General features: G+C 37.7%; 1 protein-coding gene across 5 annotated transcripts in view; it reads left to right on the top strand.

Moving 5' to 3' along the window:
* Positions 1-20,183, top strand: part of NRG3 (neuregulin 3) — a 1,032,879-nt gene extending 1,012,696 nt beyond the window's left edge. For 2 of the 5 annotated variants that reach the window (XM_045567953.1, XM_045567956.1), the window contains exons 7-9: positions 7,922-8,049; positions 12,396-12,566; positions 18,258-20,183. In XM_045567953.1, the coding sequence (XP_045423909.1) occupies positions 7,922-8,049; positions 12,396-12,566; positions 18,258-18,765 (807 nt within the window). In that variant the 3' untranslated portion in view covers positions 18,766-20,183. Of the gene's footprint in view, positions 1-7,921; positions 8,050-12,392; positions 12,567-17,945; positions 18,018-18,257 lie in introns of all 5 variants that reach the window. The other 3 variants (XM_045567951.1, XM_045567954.1, XM_045567952.1) reach the window with 3 other exon arrangements.
* The last annotated feature ends 542 nt before the right edge of the window (positions 20,184-20,725 follow it).

Genomic DNA, 20,725 nt, shown 5'->3' with positions numbered 1-20,725 from the left:
TATTAGGTAAATGATACTTTTCTTATCCTTTTTTTCTCTCATACTTTTCCTTTTCTTGAAGTCTACTTTGTCTGAAGTTACTATAGGTATTTCAGCTTTTTTTTTTTGATCAGTGTTAGCATGGTATATTTTTCTCTACCATGTTGCTTTTATCCTAACTTTATATTTAAAATGGGTTTCTTATATAACACATATATTTGTTGTTGATTTTTAAAATCCATTCTCACAATCTCTGTTTTTTAATTGGTGTATGTGGACCAATCATTTAAAATGATCATTGATATAGTTTGATTAATATCTGCCATATTTGTAACTGTTTTCTTTGCACATGTTCTTTGCTTTTTTTTTTTTTTGGTTCTCTTTTATTCTTTCCTTCTCTGATTTTTAAATTAATTATTTTATATGATTTCATTTTCTCCCCCCTCTTGCCATATCAACTATACTTCTTTGTATATATATTTTTAGCTGTTACACAAGAGTTTTTAATACACTTTAACAACCAATCTAAGTCTACTTTCAAATAACACTTTACCACTTCATAGCTCATACAGGTACTTTAATAAGAGAGTATTACCAATTCTTTATAAAATTGCTGTCAATCACTAACATTCACCCAATACATTGCTGCTATTATTACTTTGAACAAACATCTTCTATTTGAACAAAGAAAAATAAGAATAATTCACCTCCATTTATTAGTTATCTGACACTTTTTCTTTTTTATATAGACCCGAGTTTATGTTCTATATCATTTTCTCTCTCCCTGGTGAACTTCTTTTATAATTTCTGGCAAGACTGGTCTGATGGTAATGAATTTCTTCAGTTTTCATTTATTTGAGAAAGTTTATTTCTCCTTCACTTTTGTTGGATAGTTTCAGTAGAGATAGAGTTGTAGTTTGGTGTTTTTGTTTTTTTTTTCTTTTGACACTTTAAGTATTTCAATACTCTTCCTTCTTCTTTGCATGGTTTCTGATTGAAAGCCCATGATATTTCTTAATATTTTTCCTCTGCAGTTAAGATTTTATATTCTCTAGATTTTCTTGTGTGTTACTTTTTCTTTTCTTTCTCTCTCTCCTTTTTTCAATTTGAATATGCCATTGTGTCAATTTTTTGGTATTTATCCTGCATGGTATTTTGGTGTTCTATAAGCTACTTAGATCTGGGGTGCAGTGTCCATCACTAACTTTGGACTTCTTGGTCATTATTACTTCAAATTTTCTCCTACTCCGTTCTCTCTTTCTTCCCCTTCTTGCATTCCAATTATGCATATGTTATACCTTTTGAAATTATCCTATAGTTCTTTAATATTCTCTTCTGCTTTTCTTTCTTTCCTTTTTTTGTCTATTGAAGAACCTACCCAGTGCATTCATCATTTCTCTTGCAGTGTTTTTTATTTCTAGCATTTACTTTGCATTTCTAAGAGTTTTCAAATGTCTGCTTACAGTACTTACCTGTTCTTGCATGTTGCCTACTATTTCCTTTACAGCTACAGGGGCAAAAGAACCCCCTTTCTCACCCTTAAGTATTGATGTTTGAGTTTGAGGAATAAACTGACAATAGACTGATTAACAATAGAAAAAGCCTGCAAATTTATTTATGTGCATGGGGGCATTACAGGAAGGTGAGTGCCTAGTAACATAATGATGTCTAGAAGTTTATGTATCCTTCTTCATAAGGAAAAGGGAAATAGGGGACATTGGCAATTTCAGAGGAGTAGTAAATTATTTTTAGAAGAGATGAATGGGTTCGTAGAACAGACATCTGGGACAAAGTTTGTCTGCTCTCTGGGTGTGGTGTTTGATTTTCAGTCTTCCTCTGTGATATGAGTTTAGTCTTCCTTGGTTAATAAAACTTCAGTAAGAAAATTGAAGACGTGTGTTCCTCTTCCACGGATCTGGTCTTTAGGTAGATAAACAAACTTCAGGGAAAAGCCTCTCCTTGTGCTTCTGGAGAGACAGAGGGGCAGGAGAAGGTCAGAGAGAGACCTTGGTTCTGAGGCTGTTTTTTATTTTATTTTATTTCAGCATATTATGCGGGTACAAATGTGTAGGTTATGTATATTGTCCTTGCCCCACCCGAGTCAGAGCTTCAAGCATGTCCATCCCCCAGACGGTGTGCACTGCACCCATTAGATGTGTATATACCCGTCCCCTCCTCCCACTTCCCACCTGCCCAACTTCCAATGAATGTTATTACTATATGTGCACTTAAGTAAGTGTAGATCAGTTAAAACCAATTTGATGGTGAGTACATGTGGTCCTTGTTTTTCCATTCTTGGGATACGTCACTTAGTAGAATCATTTCCAGCTCTATCCAGGATAATACAAGACCAAAAAGTCCCAAAACAATAAATGTTGGCATGGTTGCTGAGGCTGTTTCTTTAGTTCAAAGTACCCAGCATGTCAAATTACCATGCTTTGGGGTGTTGTTTTCTGAGCCCCAACAGAGCCCTTGGCATAAGTTTCATGCTTATTTTAAGTGCCCTGTCTGATTATTCCAACATCTCTGTGCTATATAAGTTCTGATGTTTATTTTGTCTCTTCAGGTTGTGTTTTTTCTTGTCTTTTAGAATACCTTTTAATTTTGAGTTAAAAGGTGGACATGATATATCAGGTAATAAGGCCTTACTAAGGTAAATAGGCCTTTAGGGTAAGGTTTTATATTAATATGGGTCATTGTTGGGTTTTGTTTAATGTTTGTGATAGCGGTAGGTGGCAGGGGATTTAAAATCCTCTAGTGTGTTAGTTTGTTTTCTGTTTTGGGTTTTTGTTTTTGTCTCACCTGATGTTTTTGAGTTTCCCTGAGAACTCCTTAAATAGAGTCTGTGTCTTGGAACCTTTTCAATTGTAATCCACTGTTATTAACTCTCATTCTAGCCCACATACAGATTTCAGCAACTTGTCAAAATTATTACTTAAGCATTTCTACCAATTTATGGCTCCAGCAGACTCTACTGTAGGAAGCTGATCTTGGCTGTGATTCTCTGTATGCACCCACTTCTCCAGATTTCCCAGTAGTGCTTGGCCCTACAACCTCAATTATCTGACGAATGCAAGAATAGTCATTGATTTTCAGTTTGTTCATTTTTGTTTTCTTATTGTAAGGACAGGAATAATGACTTCCAAGCTCTTTACTCGTCAGAGCTGAAACTGGAAACTATCTGTCAGTTTAACTTGAACCAACTTTATGGAATATCAGTTGGAAGGATTGACAAATTATTAGATTATTTTAATGTTTTCACATGTCTCAACCAACCCTAGATAGGAACACCAGCAATTGAAACCTGAATCTGAGGTTAAATGCAATCACTAAAGTGAAATGGTGTAAGAGAAAGGAAAAAGGTCTAAAATAATAAATTATGGAAATAAATTTGTATTAATGGACAAAAATAGTACAAATGAAAACAACTATATAATTTAATAACAATCCAAACACTTGAAAGAAAGGATGTAGAAAACATCTATATGGATACTATGAATAAGCAGACAAGGAAGAGGTTGATTCTATTCATGAAGATCACTCAAGACTTTGAACAAGGACCTCCATTTCTCAGGATTCAAAACAGAGTGTGAACTAATGGCCCCAAAGCTGAATTAGGCTTTTGGACATGAACAAGGGGAGGAAGGAAAGAATGGAGGGAGGAAGTGAGGAAGGGAGGAATGGAGGGAGGGAGGAAGGGAGGAAGAAAGGAGAGAAGGAAGGAAGGGGTTACTGACTTTTAATGATTCAGCGGTTTCTCTAGAAAACCTGGATGCTCCAGAAGCAGCTGGCCGATGTTTTCCCAGTTGGTCTCTGCAGTTGCTGAGCAGAGTATTGCTTTTTCCAGTTTGCCATGGATGTGTCCAGAGCATCTCACTTGTTTTTGTAGCTGGGCTTTCTAGGCGTTTGAGTTTTTCTTCTAAACCAATTTATTAGGAGTTGGAGAAAAAAAAATAACAAACCCTAATGTGTCTTTTCTAGAATGTGGAAGTCAGATAAAAGTTTAGGATGTTGGTTACACTTTAGTAAACATGGCCATTCATCTGACTTCTTCCAAGGATGGTTTGTAATTCACAACTGTAATTAATAACGAAGCACACATGGAAGTATTTCCATTGTTTATTGGATCTTTGTAATTTGGGGATGTTGAAAACAATCATCTTTTCTAAATTATCTCCATGTCTTCTTTTTGTTCTGTGTCATTTTACTCCATTTTGGAAAAAGTCTGACCCGTTTCTACAGTCCCATTTTGAGGAATTTAGATTCTGGTTCAAGACATGGTCATTACTGCCACTATGTGGCTTATTTTGAAAGTTACTGGAAATGAAAACATTTAGCTGGAGCTTTTGAACTTAAAGGTATATGACTTGATATTTCTCCTAGTCTCATTGCTCATACCTATGGATTTATTTTTCTCCAAACTAATAACTAATTAGTAGTTATTAGTTTATCTTACATTTTTGAAAATCTACATCCTGAGTAGTTGCATGAGAAACATACAGATGCAAATGCACACGCAAAAATATCTGTACATGTATATACAAAATCTGTACAGGTGTATATAAACACAAAGGTAATATATGTGTATCCATATAAAAATACACAATATATGCATGTTTATTTATTGCATTTTCCTTACTCACACAAATGGATTCATATGCATACTTTTTTGGACCTTGCTTTTATTCTTTTCAATAGCTGTATAGTATTCATTTGTGGACATTTCTATTATTTTCAATGGTTTCTCTTTTGTGTTTATTTTGTTCAGGTATTAAAAACTATACTGCTGACATACCCTGGGAATTCTATCATTTTGACCTTTTGTAATTGTATCAATGATGGAAATTCCCAGAAGTAATATTCTGGATCAGAGTATGGACATTTACTATTTTAAAGGATATTGCCAATGCATTCCCCTAATTAGCACCAGTGATACTTTTCCCAGATTTTTCCCTTTATTATATATTCTTGAAATTTAATTTTCTCTATTTTTTTTTTTTTTTAAGAGACAGAGTCTCCCTTTGCTGCCCAAGCTGGAGTGCAGTGGCTGTTCACATATTGCCTCAGCCTCCTGAGTAGCTGGGACTACAGGCAAGCGTCACTACACCCAGCATAATTTTCCCTATGCTGATTATTGTCCTGTTACACTGAGTGCAGCTGTATACCTTCCCATACGTGTATTGCATATTTGTCTAGTTTTCTGTGAAATTCTTGTTCATTTCATTTTTTCCCATTGATTTCTGTGAAGCCTTTGTATCTTAAGAATAGTCTTGAACTAACATTTGAATAGCCAACATGTTTCCAGCTTTTCACTTATATTTTGATTGGCTAATAATCAGTTTTGCAACTTAGGATATTTAAATTGGTAGTTAATCAAATTTAACATATATTTTTCTTTATGGTCTCTAGGTGTTTTGTCCTGGTAATCTCCCAAAAGGTTATGAATAAATTTCCCTATATAATCTTATAAAGTTTTTTAAATGCATTTTTATTAACCAAATAGTTCATTAATATTTTCTCTTTATCAAAATCTAAACATATAAATTAACCTAAAATTATACTTTATCATCTATAATTATGCTCGTTGCCACACAGATCCTTTTTATTTTATGGATCTTTTTTAGTACACTTATTTTAAATTCTGGTGTAGTCAAATTATCAAAATTTTAATGGTTTATAACTTTTGTCACTTATTGAGAAAGTTTTCCATATCTAAGGTCATTACCCCAACATTTTTTCTAGTATATTTATTATTTTTTTCTTTTACATTTAGCTCCTTCATTAACCTGATTTTTTTTTTTATTCATGAAGTAAGGTAGAAAACAAAATCAATTTTATTTTCATGGAGAACAATTGCTCCAGCACCTTTATTCTTGAATTCTATATTTTCTCCTGTGACTCAAAATGCTACACATGTCTCTATAACTGGTAATAAATGCTGTCAATATGATCATCAGTTTGTCAAAGTCTTCATGCAATGCTTTTAGTTTTACTCTGTATTTTTGAGGCTATGTCATTAGATAGATAAAAATGTATGAATATCACTTGGTGGATTGTTCCTTCTTTTAATATGAAATAGCCATCTTTTTCTCTTTTAAAATGTACTTTGTACAAATTATATTTTATTTAATATTATAACTGTTATAAGCCTTTTTTTCCTATAATTTGTAGGGTGTATCTTTACCCATTCTATCTGATCTTTGTTGTTTTAAAATGAGTTCTTTCAGATAACAGATGAGTAGATTTTTAAAGTTAATATGTGAATTTCTGTCTTTTAATATTAAAATATAACCATCCACAGTTATTGTCATCACTAATGGTTTCACACTTATCCCTGCCATATATATTTCCAATTTGCCATGCTTTCTTGGTACAACTCCTTTTATTAGTTTTGTTTTATTAATAATGTTTTTTCTCATTCATGGTATTTATATTTTGTATTTCTTTATTTCTTATATTCTAGTGCTAATTTTTAACACATACACACACACACACACACACACACACACACACACACACATATATATTTTGTTCATCAGTGTTTAGAATTAATCAGCATTCATGTTTTAGCCTATCCTGATTCTCAACAACCACAGCCAGGATTTAAAAAAGAAATGAAAGATCATGCTTCTCTGTTCTCTTCTTTCTTCTTATCTCTAACTTCTAGCCACGTTGAAATTCTTTAGACTTTACTTTCAAGTGTTAATTCTAAAGCCTACATTTTTATAAAAAGTTTGTAATAAAATATATCCTGCTTAGATTCATTTTTCTTCTGCCTATAACACTTTTCTTAGTTCTTATTTCAGAAGTCATCCTGAGAATCTTTAAACATCTTAAAGTGTAATAGTCCTTGATTTTTTTAATCTTCCTTTTACCTGATTTGGGTGCGTTAAGTATTGCCTCATTAATTTGTTCAACAATACTATAAGAGAAATATTAATATTCTTATCCCATCATATAGATTTGAGATTGTAAAAGGTTGATTAACTTGATTTTTACTTTCTTTCTTTCTTTTTTTTTTTTGGAGTGAAAAGAAGTCTACTGAATTTTATAGTTTTGCAGTAGCTCAGGATAACACTCAAAATGCGTAGCTTGATAAAACACTGGATATTGAATATCCCGATTCCAAAATCTCTTTTAGTTTGGTTAGTATTCCAAGAATGCCATTTATGAAGAAAGTCTTCACCTGCAGTTGCTAGATGCCTGTTCAAGTGCCAGCTATGCAGGGAGTGTTAAACTTGACAATGTGCCGGCTCTTGAAAACCATGTGATATTTCCTTTTGGGCAAAGTTTTTTCTTAAGGTGTCAACTCTATAAGCTTTCTAAGGCTTCTGTGCCCTATGAGGTATTAAATAGTATAGTCAAAGATGAAACGGAGGTTTAGGAACTATAAAGAGTGAAATGCTCACCAATTTCTCCTGTTAGACATGGTAATTACCTGTGAGGCTGAAAGGGAGGAGCAGTGGAGCGTGGTGGGCAGATATTCTGAATCGATGTCCTCTAAATTCTCAGAATATTATGAGGTTCAGTCAACCAATATCTATTGAAACCCTATTATTAGTAACCTAGATACTAATTCAACTTTTTTTTTTTTTTTTTTTTTTAAGAAAATGTGCATGGAATGTAGCATACTTGAAAGTGCTTTTTGGCGGCCAGGCACAGTGTGCCGTGGGTGTAGACTGGAACAAGAAGACAGACTCGATTCTGAAGGGAAGAGCCCTTTTGAATGGACCTTATCTAATGACAGGGAAGACTGGAGGGGGTGGGGGATGCCCAGTGTGAGAGAAGTGGGCTGCAGATGGTGTCTCTCCCACCCTTCTGATCGGGTGCCCAGCGGAAGCTGGCATTCCAGCAATTTCCCAGCGCCTCGCTGTGGTACTTACTACGGGCCCTCCCCTCGTAACACCCTCTGGCTCAACTCTGTGCATGTGATTCCCCACAGTATTCAAAGGCGGAAAGGCATCCTGTGACTGCATTGGAGAAAATGATGGAGTCAAGTTTTGTCGGCCCCCAGTCGTTCCCTGAGGTCCCTTCTCCTGACAGAGGAAGCCCATCTGTCAAACACCACAGGTACAGGTAGCTACTGGTGGTGGGAGTGGGCGCGGCCACACCGTGCGCATGCTGGGCAGCCCGTGCCGAGGACCGGCAGCGCGACTCGGGAGGGATGATTGCTCTTGCTTACCCTGCGGTTCTCCAGGGAGCAGATACTCAGGCAGCTCGCATCAGGTAAAGCAGAGACACCCAGCTTCCCTAGCAGGCAACACTGCTCCCCGAGAGCCTGCCGGAACCCTTAATACCCATCAAAGCCGCAGACACAAACCAGTGAAAGAGATGGTTGCATTCTGAAAAACCATTAAAAATATGATTTTTTCCTGGCTTGGTTTTTCCAGCATGCAAAGTGAATGGCTTCCCTAGGTTCTTGACGTGATGGGCTCCAGGTCTTCCAACATGGTTCTTATGGGGGGGAAAAAAAAACTTTCCAGGAGGAAGAAGCCTGCAAATCTCCTTGGGTCTGTAAGATCGTCTGTTACCAATGGAGTTGTACTTTCTTCTAAGCTAGCCCCATAAGTCGGCTTTTTTGGAAAGAAAGCCAAAAAAATAAAGTTATTTGATACATTTCATAGCCTTCTAAAGCTGAACACGTCCTTCAGCATCTTCTAGTCCACACTTTTGTGTTTAATACTTGAGGAATGAGGGACTCCAAATATTGAAGGAATTTTTTCTAAACCAAGTGGTGAAGTTTAGGACTAATGCTAGAAGAGATGGTATGTTTATGTGTGTCCAGATATATATCCTGAATCTTTGTGGAAATTGTCGAGAGATTTAAACTTCCTTTTCTTAGTGAGAAGTACAGTATTTTAAAATTTGAAAAAATATAAAAAATTAATATTTTTAAAAGTAAAAGGTAAATAATAACTGTCACTCCAAGCAGTGAAAGATAAATGTTGCTGACCGTTTGTTTTCACATACTTGGCAACACTTTGCATACCACTGTGCCAAAACATACATTATGAAAGAAAACTACTTTCTCCCTTCCCTCTTAATGAGTCACAGGGAAAGGATTTTGTTGTGCCTGGCCACATTTTCTTTGAGATTTTTGGCCACTCTTGACACCAATCCTTAGCACTTGATGGTGATTTTTGTTCTTATTCTACATGAGTAGAGACTAAGATAGCAAGGGTTTGCCAATTTAAAAAAATGGTTTAAATACCTTCAACTTGGGATTAAAATATGTTTGGCTCTTGGATAATTGCTTTAGCTGTTTAGTACAAAGTTTGGTTTGTATCAATTGTTCCATTTATAGAGTTTTTAGAGAGCATTTCATTTCTCTGGACCTAACGGAAATTGTCTTAATTAGGGAAATAAGTCTAAAATTACCAGCCTTTTAGAAGACACATACTTTCTCCAAAACAGTATTTTCCTGCTGCTCATTATAACACGTGTTGAAGTAGCATTCCACCTTGTCAAGTGAAATAATTCAATACAATATTGCTCTAGTACTGTATTAACTATATTGTCCTGTAAATGTTTTAAAGTTGACATTTAAAAAAATTATGACTTCTAATATGTTTGAGCTGCAATACCTCTATTCCAAGTTCTTGTCTATTTGTTTATATGCTCCCTCTTCTCCTAAACTTGGCTTCTCCTATGGTTTCTAGGAGCTACTCACAAATTAAATAAGGTTGTCTTTAACAGACCTTCCTTTTTGTTTGGTTCAAAGACATTGCAGTATGTGTTGGCATGCACTGTGTCCTGGTACATAGGCAAAAGTTGACTTATAAAGTGCTTTCAGAACTTTGTAAATTATAGCTTAATATATTATAGCTTTTGTTTTGTAAAACATGCAATAGACTTAAACGTTTTCATGATTGATAACCAAGGCACTGATTTATATATCCTGCAAACTGCACCATAACTTCTTGAATGCCACTGGGTTAGAAGGCTTGAATAGTTGATTGATCAATAGGTATACAACTGGTTTTTAAGACAGGTCACTTGTTCATGCTGATAGACTTCATTGTTGTGAAAGTTTAGTGAGCTATGAATAATTAATTTCTTTGCGTATACTGCAAATATGACTCATTTGGATAACTCAATTATGAAAGAAAGCTATTAATTCAAAGTCATTATTTCTAAGGTTTAGTTTAAAAAAATCCTCCATCTGTTTAAAAAATAAATCTATCATGGCATGTCCTATTTACTGCATTATATTTTGGCAATATAGCTCACTTATTAAAAGCACATATGTGAGGGGTTTTTTTTCTTTGTTTTTCTTAACAGTGAAATAAGTCCAGTGGTTAGGATCATCCTTTGAAGTGTCAGCTATGGCAGAAGAAGTAGGTGAACTCATGATGTTGAACACCTACTATGTGCTAGACTCCATGCTCAACATTTTGCTTATTTCTCTCTTTTAACTTCCATAGCAATCCTATAAACACTATATTTTCTTTTGCCAGTCCCCTCCTGCCCTGCCATCTACTCTATACATTTTCTTGCCCTGCCCTGTGCAACAGGAGGGCTGTGACTCCCCTGGCCTCTGGTTTCTGTTGGTTCACATGAGGAACAGAAAAGAGCTGGGAGGGCAGGAGGAGAGTGAGGTCATGGCACTGCCCCCTCCCTCCCTGCTTGGTGCCTCAGTTGAGTCCCTCTTCCCAGGGCCACAGAGCCTACCAGGTGGCCCTCTCCTTACAACTTGCTTTCTCTCCATTCTGGTAGCTTCTCCCTCTCTTTGTCCTTTCAGTCAGAGGGATAACAACAGCTTCCTGTTGTTACCAGCCCTGAAGTACAATAATGTCCCTCTTCTTTTTCCTCTCAAACACTGAACACACCTTTGCAAATAGTAGAATCTCCTCAAATGACACAATGTAAGGTGCCATCTGTCTCCCTTCAGGACTCTGACCGGTTCAAGTACCTCCCCCAGTATCATGCTTCTGGTACCGTACAGATCTGAGACTTACACCCAGGTACACGGAACTCTGCACCCAAGTCTCCCTACCCTGCAGACTCCACCATTGCCGCTGGATGGTAGACAGAAGTAGGAAGAAAGGGCAACAAATTAGCTCCTTATACTTGTGGACTTAGCGACCTAACTAGACGTGCCTGTTGTTAGGCATTTTGGGACAAGTCATGCAAGAAGTATCATGAGAATGAATGAGGGTATAATAATGTTGCCAGACATGATCCCATGTTTGTACAAATTCAGGAAGTTGATTTTGACCCAAGGAACATAAAAGTTTGATCAGTCACATTGCCAAAGCCAGGAGAGTGGCCACTAGCACTCAAATGTTGCATTCTCAAACTCTGACCTTTAATAATATTTACAACATTTTGTTTTGTATTTATTAAGTAGATATAACTTAAATATTAATGAGAGAAAAGTGACGGAACTCTAAATACAGTGATATGGGTAAAATTCCTTTGGGAGAACTTAAAAGATTTATTGAAATTTGGAAGATTTTTTAAATCATTTTCTATAGTGTTGTATATATATTTTCAAAGTTAAATGAGAATGCAACACAGAATTCACAGTTTACTTATCATCTGAGCACTGCAGAACCAATTTGACCACATAATCCAGCATCTCACGGAATATCTACACATGAACAAAATTCTCCTCACCAATCTGCAGGAGGGTAAATTCAGTTGGGCAGAGAAGAGAATGGATGTGGAATAGGTAATGAGTCAAGTTAGCAATTAATTTTAACAGCACCTAATTCTTCTTTTGTATATAATCTATGTAGGAGTTCTCACTTTGTTAAGGACTGTGATAAAACCCACTCATGTCTTCTGCCCTTGATAGCATCTATAAACATATGAAGATTTGAGAATTTGGAAGTCTGAGTCAAATAAAATATATAATCAGATGTTTATCAAAAGCAAACTCAAAAGAAAAAAATAGTTTCTCAAGATTGATGAAAATCTGAGGCAGTGAACTGGGAATTTAACACATATGTTAAGGAGAGGATGCCAATTAAAATAGGGTTTGTTTATTCTATCACCAACAAGTGAAAATTTCTCCAGAAATCCCTTCTGGGCTTCCTGTGTTTCTTTCTTGTCAGTGTCTAATAAGAAGGCCGTTTAGAGACAGCTACTGCGGCTTGGGTAATCCAGGGGGATGGGAATCAGGAGCGTGAGAATTCCTTCAGCGCACCTCTTATCTCTGGAAAGCTGCGATTATTTTCATCTTTTGTGCTCTAAACTGGAAAGCCAGAAACACAGGAACTTCTCTTTGTCTCAGTGTCTCCAAGAGTAAAGCGGATTGGGTAACTCCTGCTGTACTCCTGGCACAAAAATCCATGGCTGATCCCTGGCCTAAGCTTTGAGAATCTGAGTTGCTAATGCAATGTTGTGAAGTTTGGGCAGCCACCCATGAGGCTATTGCTATGATCTCTCTTTTTGTCCCCCCACCCCAGCAGGAGTCTCTCCTCTTGCTGCAGCCCAGGGCAAAGGAGTGGCATGCTCCACAGGAATGCCTTCAGGAGGACACCTCCCTCACCCCGGAGTAGGCTGGGTGGAATTGTGGGACCAGCATATCAGCAACTTGAAGAATCAAGGATCCCAGACCAAGATATGATACCTTGCCAAGGGTAGGTCTTAAAAGCAATGGAATTTAGGGAGGGTGTCTTTAATGCCATAGCTTTAAATTAAGTTGTAAAGTTTTGGGGGTTTTATTCATTGATTTCCTTACTAATTGGTCATTTGTGCTTACTACCATCTTTATTCCACAAAAGGTGAACGAACTTAAAAGAATAGGTATAATGGATACAGGTACCAGGGAAACACCGTAGTGAAAAGAAATATAACCCCAGGAAGAAAGTAAATGTATTATAGATATCTAGACAATATGTTATTACATCATTGCTAAAACCACTGGGAATTTGTCTTTGATTTGAAAATAATAATAATAACAATAATAATACATGTTTCTTAGGAGGACTAAAGTGTTCCTTTATCTGTAGGTTAGAAAAATGAAATGACTTAATTCTCTAATTAGTATTGTGGACAATATCCTAAACAATAACCTACAGCACACACAGTGTCTGCATCCACTGAGCTTGAGTGTGGAATTTAGGTCAATGTTGAGAGAATAATGTCACAGTACGGGGTGGAAGCGTGGGCATGACAACCACGGCTGCTGCTCCTTACAGTGCAAAAACCGTCCCTTCTTCTGGTGGGCACAGACCCTTACAGGGCTCCATGTGTGGTGAATAGAGCTCATAATGAACTCTAGCCATCATTCACATGGTTGGCATAAGCTGCCCAACCAAACATGGCAGCCTGTACTTAAACTTACTTTAACTGGGAGTTCAAGTCCTGTTTCTGCCCCTTACTGCTCATGTAAGTTTGAGAAAATTTTATCATGAGCTTAAGTTTTCTCATCTATAAATTGAGCAAAATAATACCAGCCCCCTGTGGACTATTGGGCAGATTTTACAAAGTTGTATGTATAAAGAGCTTTTACCTGCCACAAAATAAGCAGAGAAGTAGTACTGGTATTTTTTTTTTGTCACCGTTAATTGTCATAATGTTATCATTAATTTCAAGAGCAATACAAACAGGATTTACTCCAGAAATTTCAGGAATCAGTTTCCTCACTCAAGCCACGTTCTTGTTGCTCTAGTTTTTCTCTCTCTGAATGCACCAAGCCAGGATTCTATGCTGCTTTGGCCTGAGTGATTTTTCCATACTGTCTGTATCAGGCTAAAGACCAAAACAGATGGGAGGTCTAGCACGGAGCCTTACCTCTCTCTTTTCTGGGCATGAGATACATGGAACAGTGCCCTGTTTAACAAAGCTCAGCAACAAATTTCTTTAGAAAGACCAAAAGATAGTAAATAAATGGCCTGCGGCTAGGTTTTGTAATTTTGAAGCAATTCCAAATGGACTGTAAAAGGCATTTAGTACAGATTTAGGGTGACAGTTGCAAATTCACCATAACAGCCAAGTTGTCCAAAATGTGTAATTCAAGTCAAGAAGCAGTTTGCATTTCTCTTGGCCTTATCTCTGGAAAAGGGACTTGCATTTAGCCTAAAATTATAACTAATCAAGTTTCATACTGACTTTTCTTTATAAATCACTAATGATGCCTCTTAGGAGTATGACACACACTCTCTCTTTGTTTCTTTCTTTCTCTGTCTCTCTCTGTTCTATATATAAATGTATAAAATTCTCAGGGTGAATGTTAGGAGGAGAATGAATAGTAAGGGAAAATCAGCTTCAGAGATTTTGTGAGTGCACAGAACACCCAGCTGTGGTGGCCTTCCTTCTGTGGAGGCACTGTGACAGCTATCATTCCGTGTGTTCTGGCTGCAAGGATGCTCTGAGCCTGTGGCAGGCTCAGGCCATACATACATATATATCTTTGGGGCTCAGAGATCTCATTGCATGTTCAGGCAATGCAATCCCCTCCTGGGATACTCACACTTATTGTCTGCGTGGTAGTGGATTTGTTTTGGCTCAGTCGCCATTGGGTTGGGAATATTCACTCCAGCTGGCTTGCCATAGGTATTTCCCAGTGTGTGATATGCACCCGATGTTGATAAATGGTGACTCTAAGCGTAAGTCTCTGTGTGCTCAGCACAATGAATCTCAGGGAGCAATCTCATTCTCAGTTTTTGAAAACAGCTATTTTCCACTCCCGGGGGACTAACTGTCTCTCTGGACTGGAAATGGGATTGGTAATAGAATTTCACAGCTAAAGGCCCTCTTCAAATGTGGCCCTAGCCTGGAGGGGGAGGGAATGAATTTGCAAGAGGCATCAGCCATCTGCTCCTTGTTTACCAAGCATGTGGGCGCTATCTGCTGCACTTAGGCTCCCAGTGTATGGCGCTTCTCTTCTTGCCATGAACTTCAGCCCAGCTTGAACCCAGCACCTATCTTCATGTAGTCTGGAGAAGGAGAGAGGTAGACAGGAGATTCTTGAAGAACCTTTCCCCGATCAGAGCTCTGGTCAGTGACAGCCATGGTAATGGCGCACAGAGCTTTGATCTGGCTTATGTCAGACACATCAAACCATAACAGTGTGTTCATATGCTACACAGAAAGAAATGGAATCACAAAAGTTAGATTCACATCTTAAAAGTAGAAGGGATGCAAAATATACTGAGTACCTACCACACCCAGCTAATAACAATATATTTCACTTCAGCTATTTAGAAATTTTATAGATGAATACACTAAGGATAGTAGAGTTTAAAAGGCTAGCCCATGAGGACACACACTGTCCCATGTAAAAGAGCTGACATTGAATACTAGCATTTCTGACTATGTAAACAACTAAATCAGAAAAGGGATGCAAAGAAAATCACATTCATGGCTGATGGTTTGCAAACAGAATATTTAATTGTATGGCTCCAGGGGGGAAAGTAGATTCCTGCAATTTAGTCCCACCATCCCATATGCCCCAGGAACTGAATCTTGGAGTCCCCTAGAGGAACACACATTCCTTCACCTGAGCTGTGAATTACTGGGAACCAAACCAAAGTGACTAATTGTTGGAATCTTTCTTTTTTTTAAAAAGATGCTTTGACTCACATAGTTATAGACAAAATGCATTTGTGATTTCTTTGTTGAGGGATGAGAGGAAAGGCAATCCAAAGTGGAATGACAAGCTTATGGCTCCAACTTGTGAAAGAGTCATTGGCTCTCAATGGTTAAAGATCTTTGAATGTTTTTTAATTCTAAATCACATCTAGAAATTTAGCTCCCACTTAAGCTTCCACTGGAATACCAGTTCTGGGACACTCACAGCAACTCTAGAGAGGAAGTGAGGATACCACTGTGCTTCTGGTAGAACAGCACAGAGGGATTATTTCAATTAGTCCTCAGAGAAATCCCCCTCCCCAGAGAGTAATCAAGTAAGTATTACTAGCTGATTGTTTTAATTAATGGGAAAACTAAAGGGAGGCTGCCATTTGTCTGATATTCCAGAGCCTGTGATGGTGTTGGGACTTGAAATCATGTTTGATTCAAAGCAAAATCACATATTGGAGAGTTCTCATTGTCTAAAGCCCATCTTTATGTTATGGTAACATTTTAGATTTCAGTTATTGCCAACCATATGTTAAATACCAGGCTTGGGAAGTGACACAATAATCATCAACTGCAATTCCTCTTTCTCATCTAAGCCCTTAATTTTCTGCACCCAGGCATATTAGAGGAATGCTCCAACTTTGGTATGAATTGCTTTTGATAATGCCTTAGCCATGCCATGTTGTTGACTTGTTGAATTTACCATTTAAAAATATCCCCTACGATACTTACCTCTTTATCCAACATTTTTACAAATAATGTTTAGATCCTGGTGTAAGAATTTGTACCTGTCACCATCACATTTCAAATTATTAGATTCCACCTGCTGATACACCCTGATTATATGCATGTGAAATATGATTTTACTTGAGCCATATTTCTTGGCTCTGTTCCAGCTGATCTGGGGAGCAGACTTGCTATATCTTCATACACACTAATGAGGCTAACAAGATAGTGCTCAGGACAAAACACAAGAGCCTGAAATTTGTCCCCTTTCTTCTTGTTGAAATTGATTCATCGATCAAAACCTATAGGCTCATATTTTCAACCATATAACATTAAAGTGAAAGGAGTAAGATCCCCCAGGGAATTCCCAAATACGTGGCTGTACAGTTTGTTTGAGTAAAGATTATATATCCCCAAAGAGGTGTTCTGGTTCACCTTAGGGTATCCATTCATTAGCAGCCTCTGACTTTGATAGTAACTAGATACGACCACTTGAGTTTAAATTCTTCCTCTGCCACTTACTAAATGTATATTTTGGGGCAAGTCATTTGGGTGCTTCTTAGTCTAGTTTACTCCTCCATTACACAGTAATAATAATAAATAAACTGCAAGGTTTTTAAAAAATAAACTAAGGTAATTGGAGGTTAAAATGATTTCTAAAAACACTATACAGATGTTAGCTGTTGTTATGTTTAAAAATGGATATTAATTGGGATGAAAAGGGAGCATTTACCTTGAAGATTTGTTTTTATGTTCATGTGTTCATTCAATCAGTTTATCAGTTGCCAACTCTGTATCAGGCACAGTAAGAGCAGGTAGAACTACAAAGACCTAAGTCTGTTCTTTATCTTTGATCACTGTCTGGTGGAAAGACAGACCTCTAAGATGTTTCCATCATATCCTTCCAATACAGACTTCTATTTAGTATGCAACACACTTCATCGCAATTGCTATCTACATGTATAAACACAATTTTTAGTTACATTATAATGTATGTCAAGGAAATGAGATTCATTATGGGGTGGGTTAATATGTTTAAATTGTGTGGAAATATTAATGTTTAATTTAATGTTTAAATAAAGGAAAAAATAACAGAAAATGGAATTAAAAAACTACTGTTCAAGTTTCAAAAACCCATTTCTATGAACCTACCATATATTTGTCTCACTTTCTGTCACGGGAAAGCTCAGAGGAAGATTTATTAGGCCTCTCAGGCAAGGAGGAGACAAGCCAGGTGGTGGCGTACTGACCTCACGTGCATGGCACACTGGGGTTCTTGACAAGCCCTTGCCATGCACCGATGCAGCCTAGCTTCCTTGGCCTCAAGAACTGTATGTAGAAAGCCGCTGGACTGACAGACACCCTGTGGAACCCACTTCATCTTCATTCCTGGGCCGGCAAAGGAATTGCGTACCTGCCATTCCCATCTTGAGGCTCAGCAATCCGCAGAGAGAGTTCTGTAGAGCAGAGTGCCAGTGGGAATTGGATCTGGATCCCCTAAAATCAGCGTTAAGCAAAATCTCAGGACTGTAGGACCCTGATGCATCATATCGGGTTTCAACTAGGTTGGCCACGAGTCTACTGGACTAACCCAGGGCTGAGAGGGTGGTTGAGTTGATGGAGTGGAGTAATGCCATTATGGGTTTCCTGTGCGTCACTATGGAAGGGCCACACTTACCTGCTCAACCCCCATTTACTTTGTATTCTAGGATAGAGGTCAGGAAGACTATATCCCACCTGCCTATACAGCTGTGGTGTGTTGAAAGACCCCTGGACTTAAAGTAAGAAGATCTGGGTTTGAGTCTCAGTCTGTCACTTATTTTCTGTGTGACCTTGGGCAAGTCACTTCACCTATCTGAGCTTCAGTTTACTTATTTGTTTAAGTGGGAACATAGTATCCGTCTCATGGGGTTGCTGTGAGAATTCAGTGAGATGATGCATGTGGAAAGTGCTTTGTGGATTGAGTATTGCTCTAACAAAACACAGCAGAAAGCATTTCTAACACTTTGTTTCTTTTTCAGGTATTCATCAAATGGTTTAAAAACCCAACAGAATGCATCAATAAATATGCAACTGCCTTCACGAGAGACAAACCCCTATTTTAATAGCTTGGAGCAAAAGGACCTGGTGGGATATTCATCCACAAGGGCCAGTTCTGTGCCCATCATCCCTTCAGTGGGCCTAGAGGAAACCTGCATGCAAATGCCAGGGATTTCTGAAGTCAAAAGCATCAAATGGTGCAAAAACACCTACTCTGCTGACGTTGTCAATGTGAGTATTCCAGTCAGCGATTGTCTTATAGCAGAACAACAAGAAGTGAAAATATTGCTAGAAACTGTCCAGGAGCAGATCCGAATTCTGACTGATGCCAGGAGGTCAGAAGACTACGAACTGGCCAGCGTAGAAACCGAGGACAGTGCGAGTGAAAACACAGCCTTTCTCCCCCTGAGTCCCACGGCCAAATCTGAACGAGAGGCACAATTTGTCTTAAGAAATGAAATACAAAGAGACTCTGCACTGACCAAGTGACTCGAGATGTAGGAATCTGTGCATTCTATGCTTTGCTCAACAGGAAAGAAAGGAAATTAAATACAAATTATTTATATGCATTAATTTAAGAGCATCTACTTAGAAGAAACCAAATAGTCTATCGCCCTCATATCATAGTGTTTTTTAACAAAATATTTTTTTAAAGGGAAAGAAATGTTTCAGGAGGGATAAAGCTTACCACTGAAGCTTTTGGGTAGAATTCTGAATCCAATTTCAGTTAGTCCCAACACTGCCCTCTTTGGCTCTTAGAAGATGTGGGCGATTCCAAACCTTGGTCCCACAGTGCCAGTGTCCTCGTCAAAAAGCACTGGCAGGTACCTGGTTTCAAAGACAAGAGCTGTATGTGGAGGGTGGATGCGCCAGTGAGCAAGTGGCCCTTGCCGTTCGGCTTGCCAATCCCAAGCCCTAAATTTCTATTCACCCAATAGCCTCATCACAGGTTATGTCATGTCAACAAATGTAGTGTTTTCTATTTGATTTTCAAAGAATGGCACGAAGACTCTGGAACAGGAAGGAGGACAGGAGATAGAGTGGGTGATCAGGGGGCAATCTTAACTATTCTTGTGTGCCATCTTCCTCTGAAATTTGAAAGCGTAGAATATCAGAGGGAGGTATAAATTTATTAGAGAAAAAGAGACAAAAAAATCACAACGTCGTGTCACTAAAATCATGCTAATAGAAATGTTTTTCCTCGAGATTGGAGGCTCTGGGGGAGCCTTTTGCAGTTTTTGTGTGCCCGTGAGCACGTGTGTGTGCGAGTGTGTGTGTGTGTGTGGGCTTGCTCACTCGAGCACATATGCTGGATGCACATGTGTTCATTGTGCGTGTGTGTGTGTGTGTGCATGTGTGTGTGTATTAAGCTTGCTAAAATTTGTTCTGAGACATCAGGGAATCTATTAATAATATTTAGAAAAGAAATTCCCTCTTAGATCTGTTCACTTTAAATTTTTCCATTACGTATAAAGTTCAGTAAGTTCTTAAATCAAGGTCACTTGCATGGTGGGGTCCTCTAAAACTCTTGACAATGTCTAGACCATTTTCTGATGTGCGTACTTTTGAGAGGAATAACTATTGGCTCATTAATGAGATCAGCATCACAAGGCAAGTTAATTGAGGATGTGTGTTTGCTTTGAGTCGTACCTACTTAACTTACTTACACAAGGCAATTAACAAATTGACAGTTACTATTTGCTTTCTCATCATCCTCATTACCATTTATTTTATAGCAAGTCTACTACTTGTGGACCAAGGCATCGGCTTCTGTAGTTAATATGGGAAGAATAAATTGTTGAAACCACAAAGCCCAGACTATTCAGTTCACAAGAAGCCCCCCAAAGAACAGTAAATTGTGTTGTATGTTCATTTGGAATAAAGCAATATTTTTACCACTGCTAAGGTGAACTGAAACCTCTCCTGAAGATCTGTCTGTTTATTTACCCTCACTTTCATGGGGCATCCAAGGAAATTAGTGTTCACATACCCAGTCTTCTTCCAATTATTGGTGGTGTTGAGTTGTTATGTTTACACTGTTTTAAATAAAAAGGCACAGTATTTGAAAGTACATAAAAGATTTCTTTTACTGCAGTTTGGGGAAACTTTGGTTTAAATTTCTTTGTGGAAGACTCACATTCCATGGAAAGGGAATGTAACTATTTCTGAATCAGGCAGTGAATATGTACAATTCTTATTTCAGGTTAAGTTGTCTCTGTTGAAAATACATTGAAAATTGCTCTTTGAGAACATTTGTTCAAAATAGACATAATTCCATCCAGGGGAAAGAAAGAACAGTATGTTTTTATCAGAACTGCTTAATAGAAATTCAAGGTCTCAAATGATGAAAACACTTCAGTAGAAATAACAAAAGGTTTTATGACATTGATTAGTTGTCCCATTATAGTTCTGTTTTTTTTTTTACTACAGAAGTCATATTGTTTGAATT

The sequence above is a fragment of the Lemur catta genome, chromosome 14 (assembly GCF_020740605.2).
Source record: "Lemur catta isolate mLemCat1 chromosome 14, mLemCat1.pri, whole genome shotgun sequence".
NCBI classification, from domain to species: domain Eukaryota; kingdom Metazoa; phylum Chordata; class Mammalia; order Primates; family Lemuridae; genus Lemur; species Lemur catta.
The sequence above is the reverse complement of the archived record's forward strand: the minus strand, read 5'-3'. Positions and strand labels throughout refer to the sequence as shown.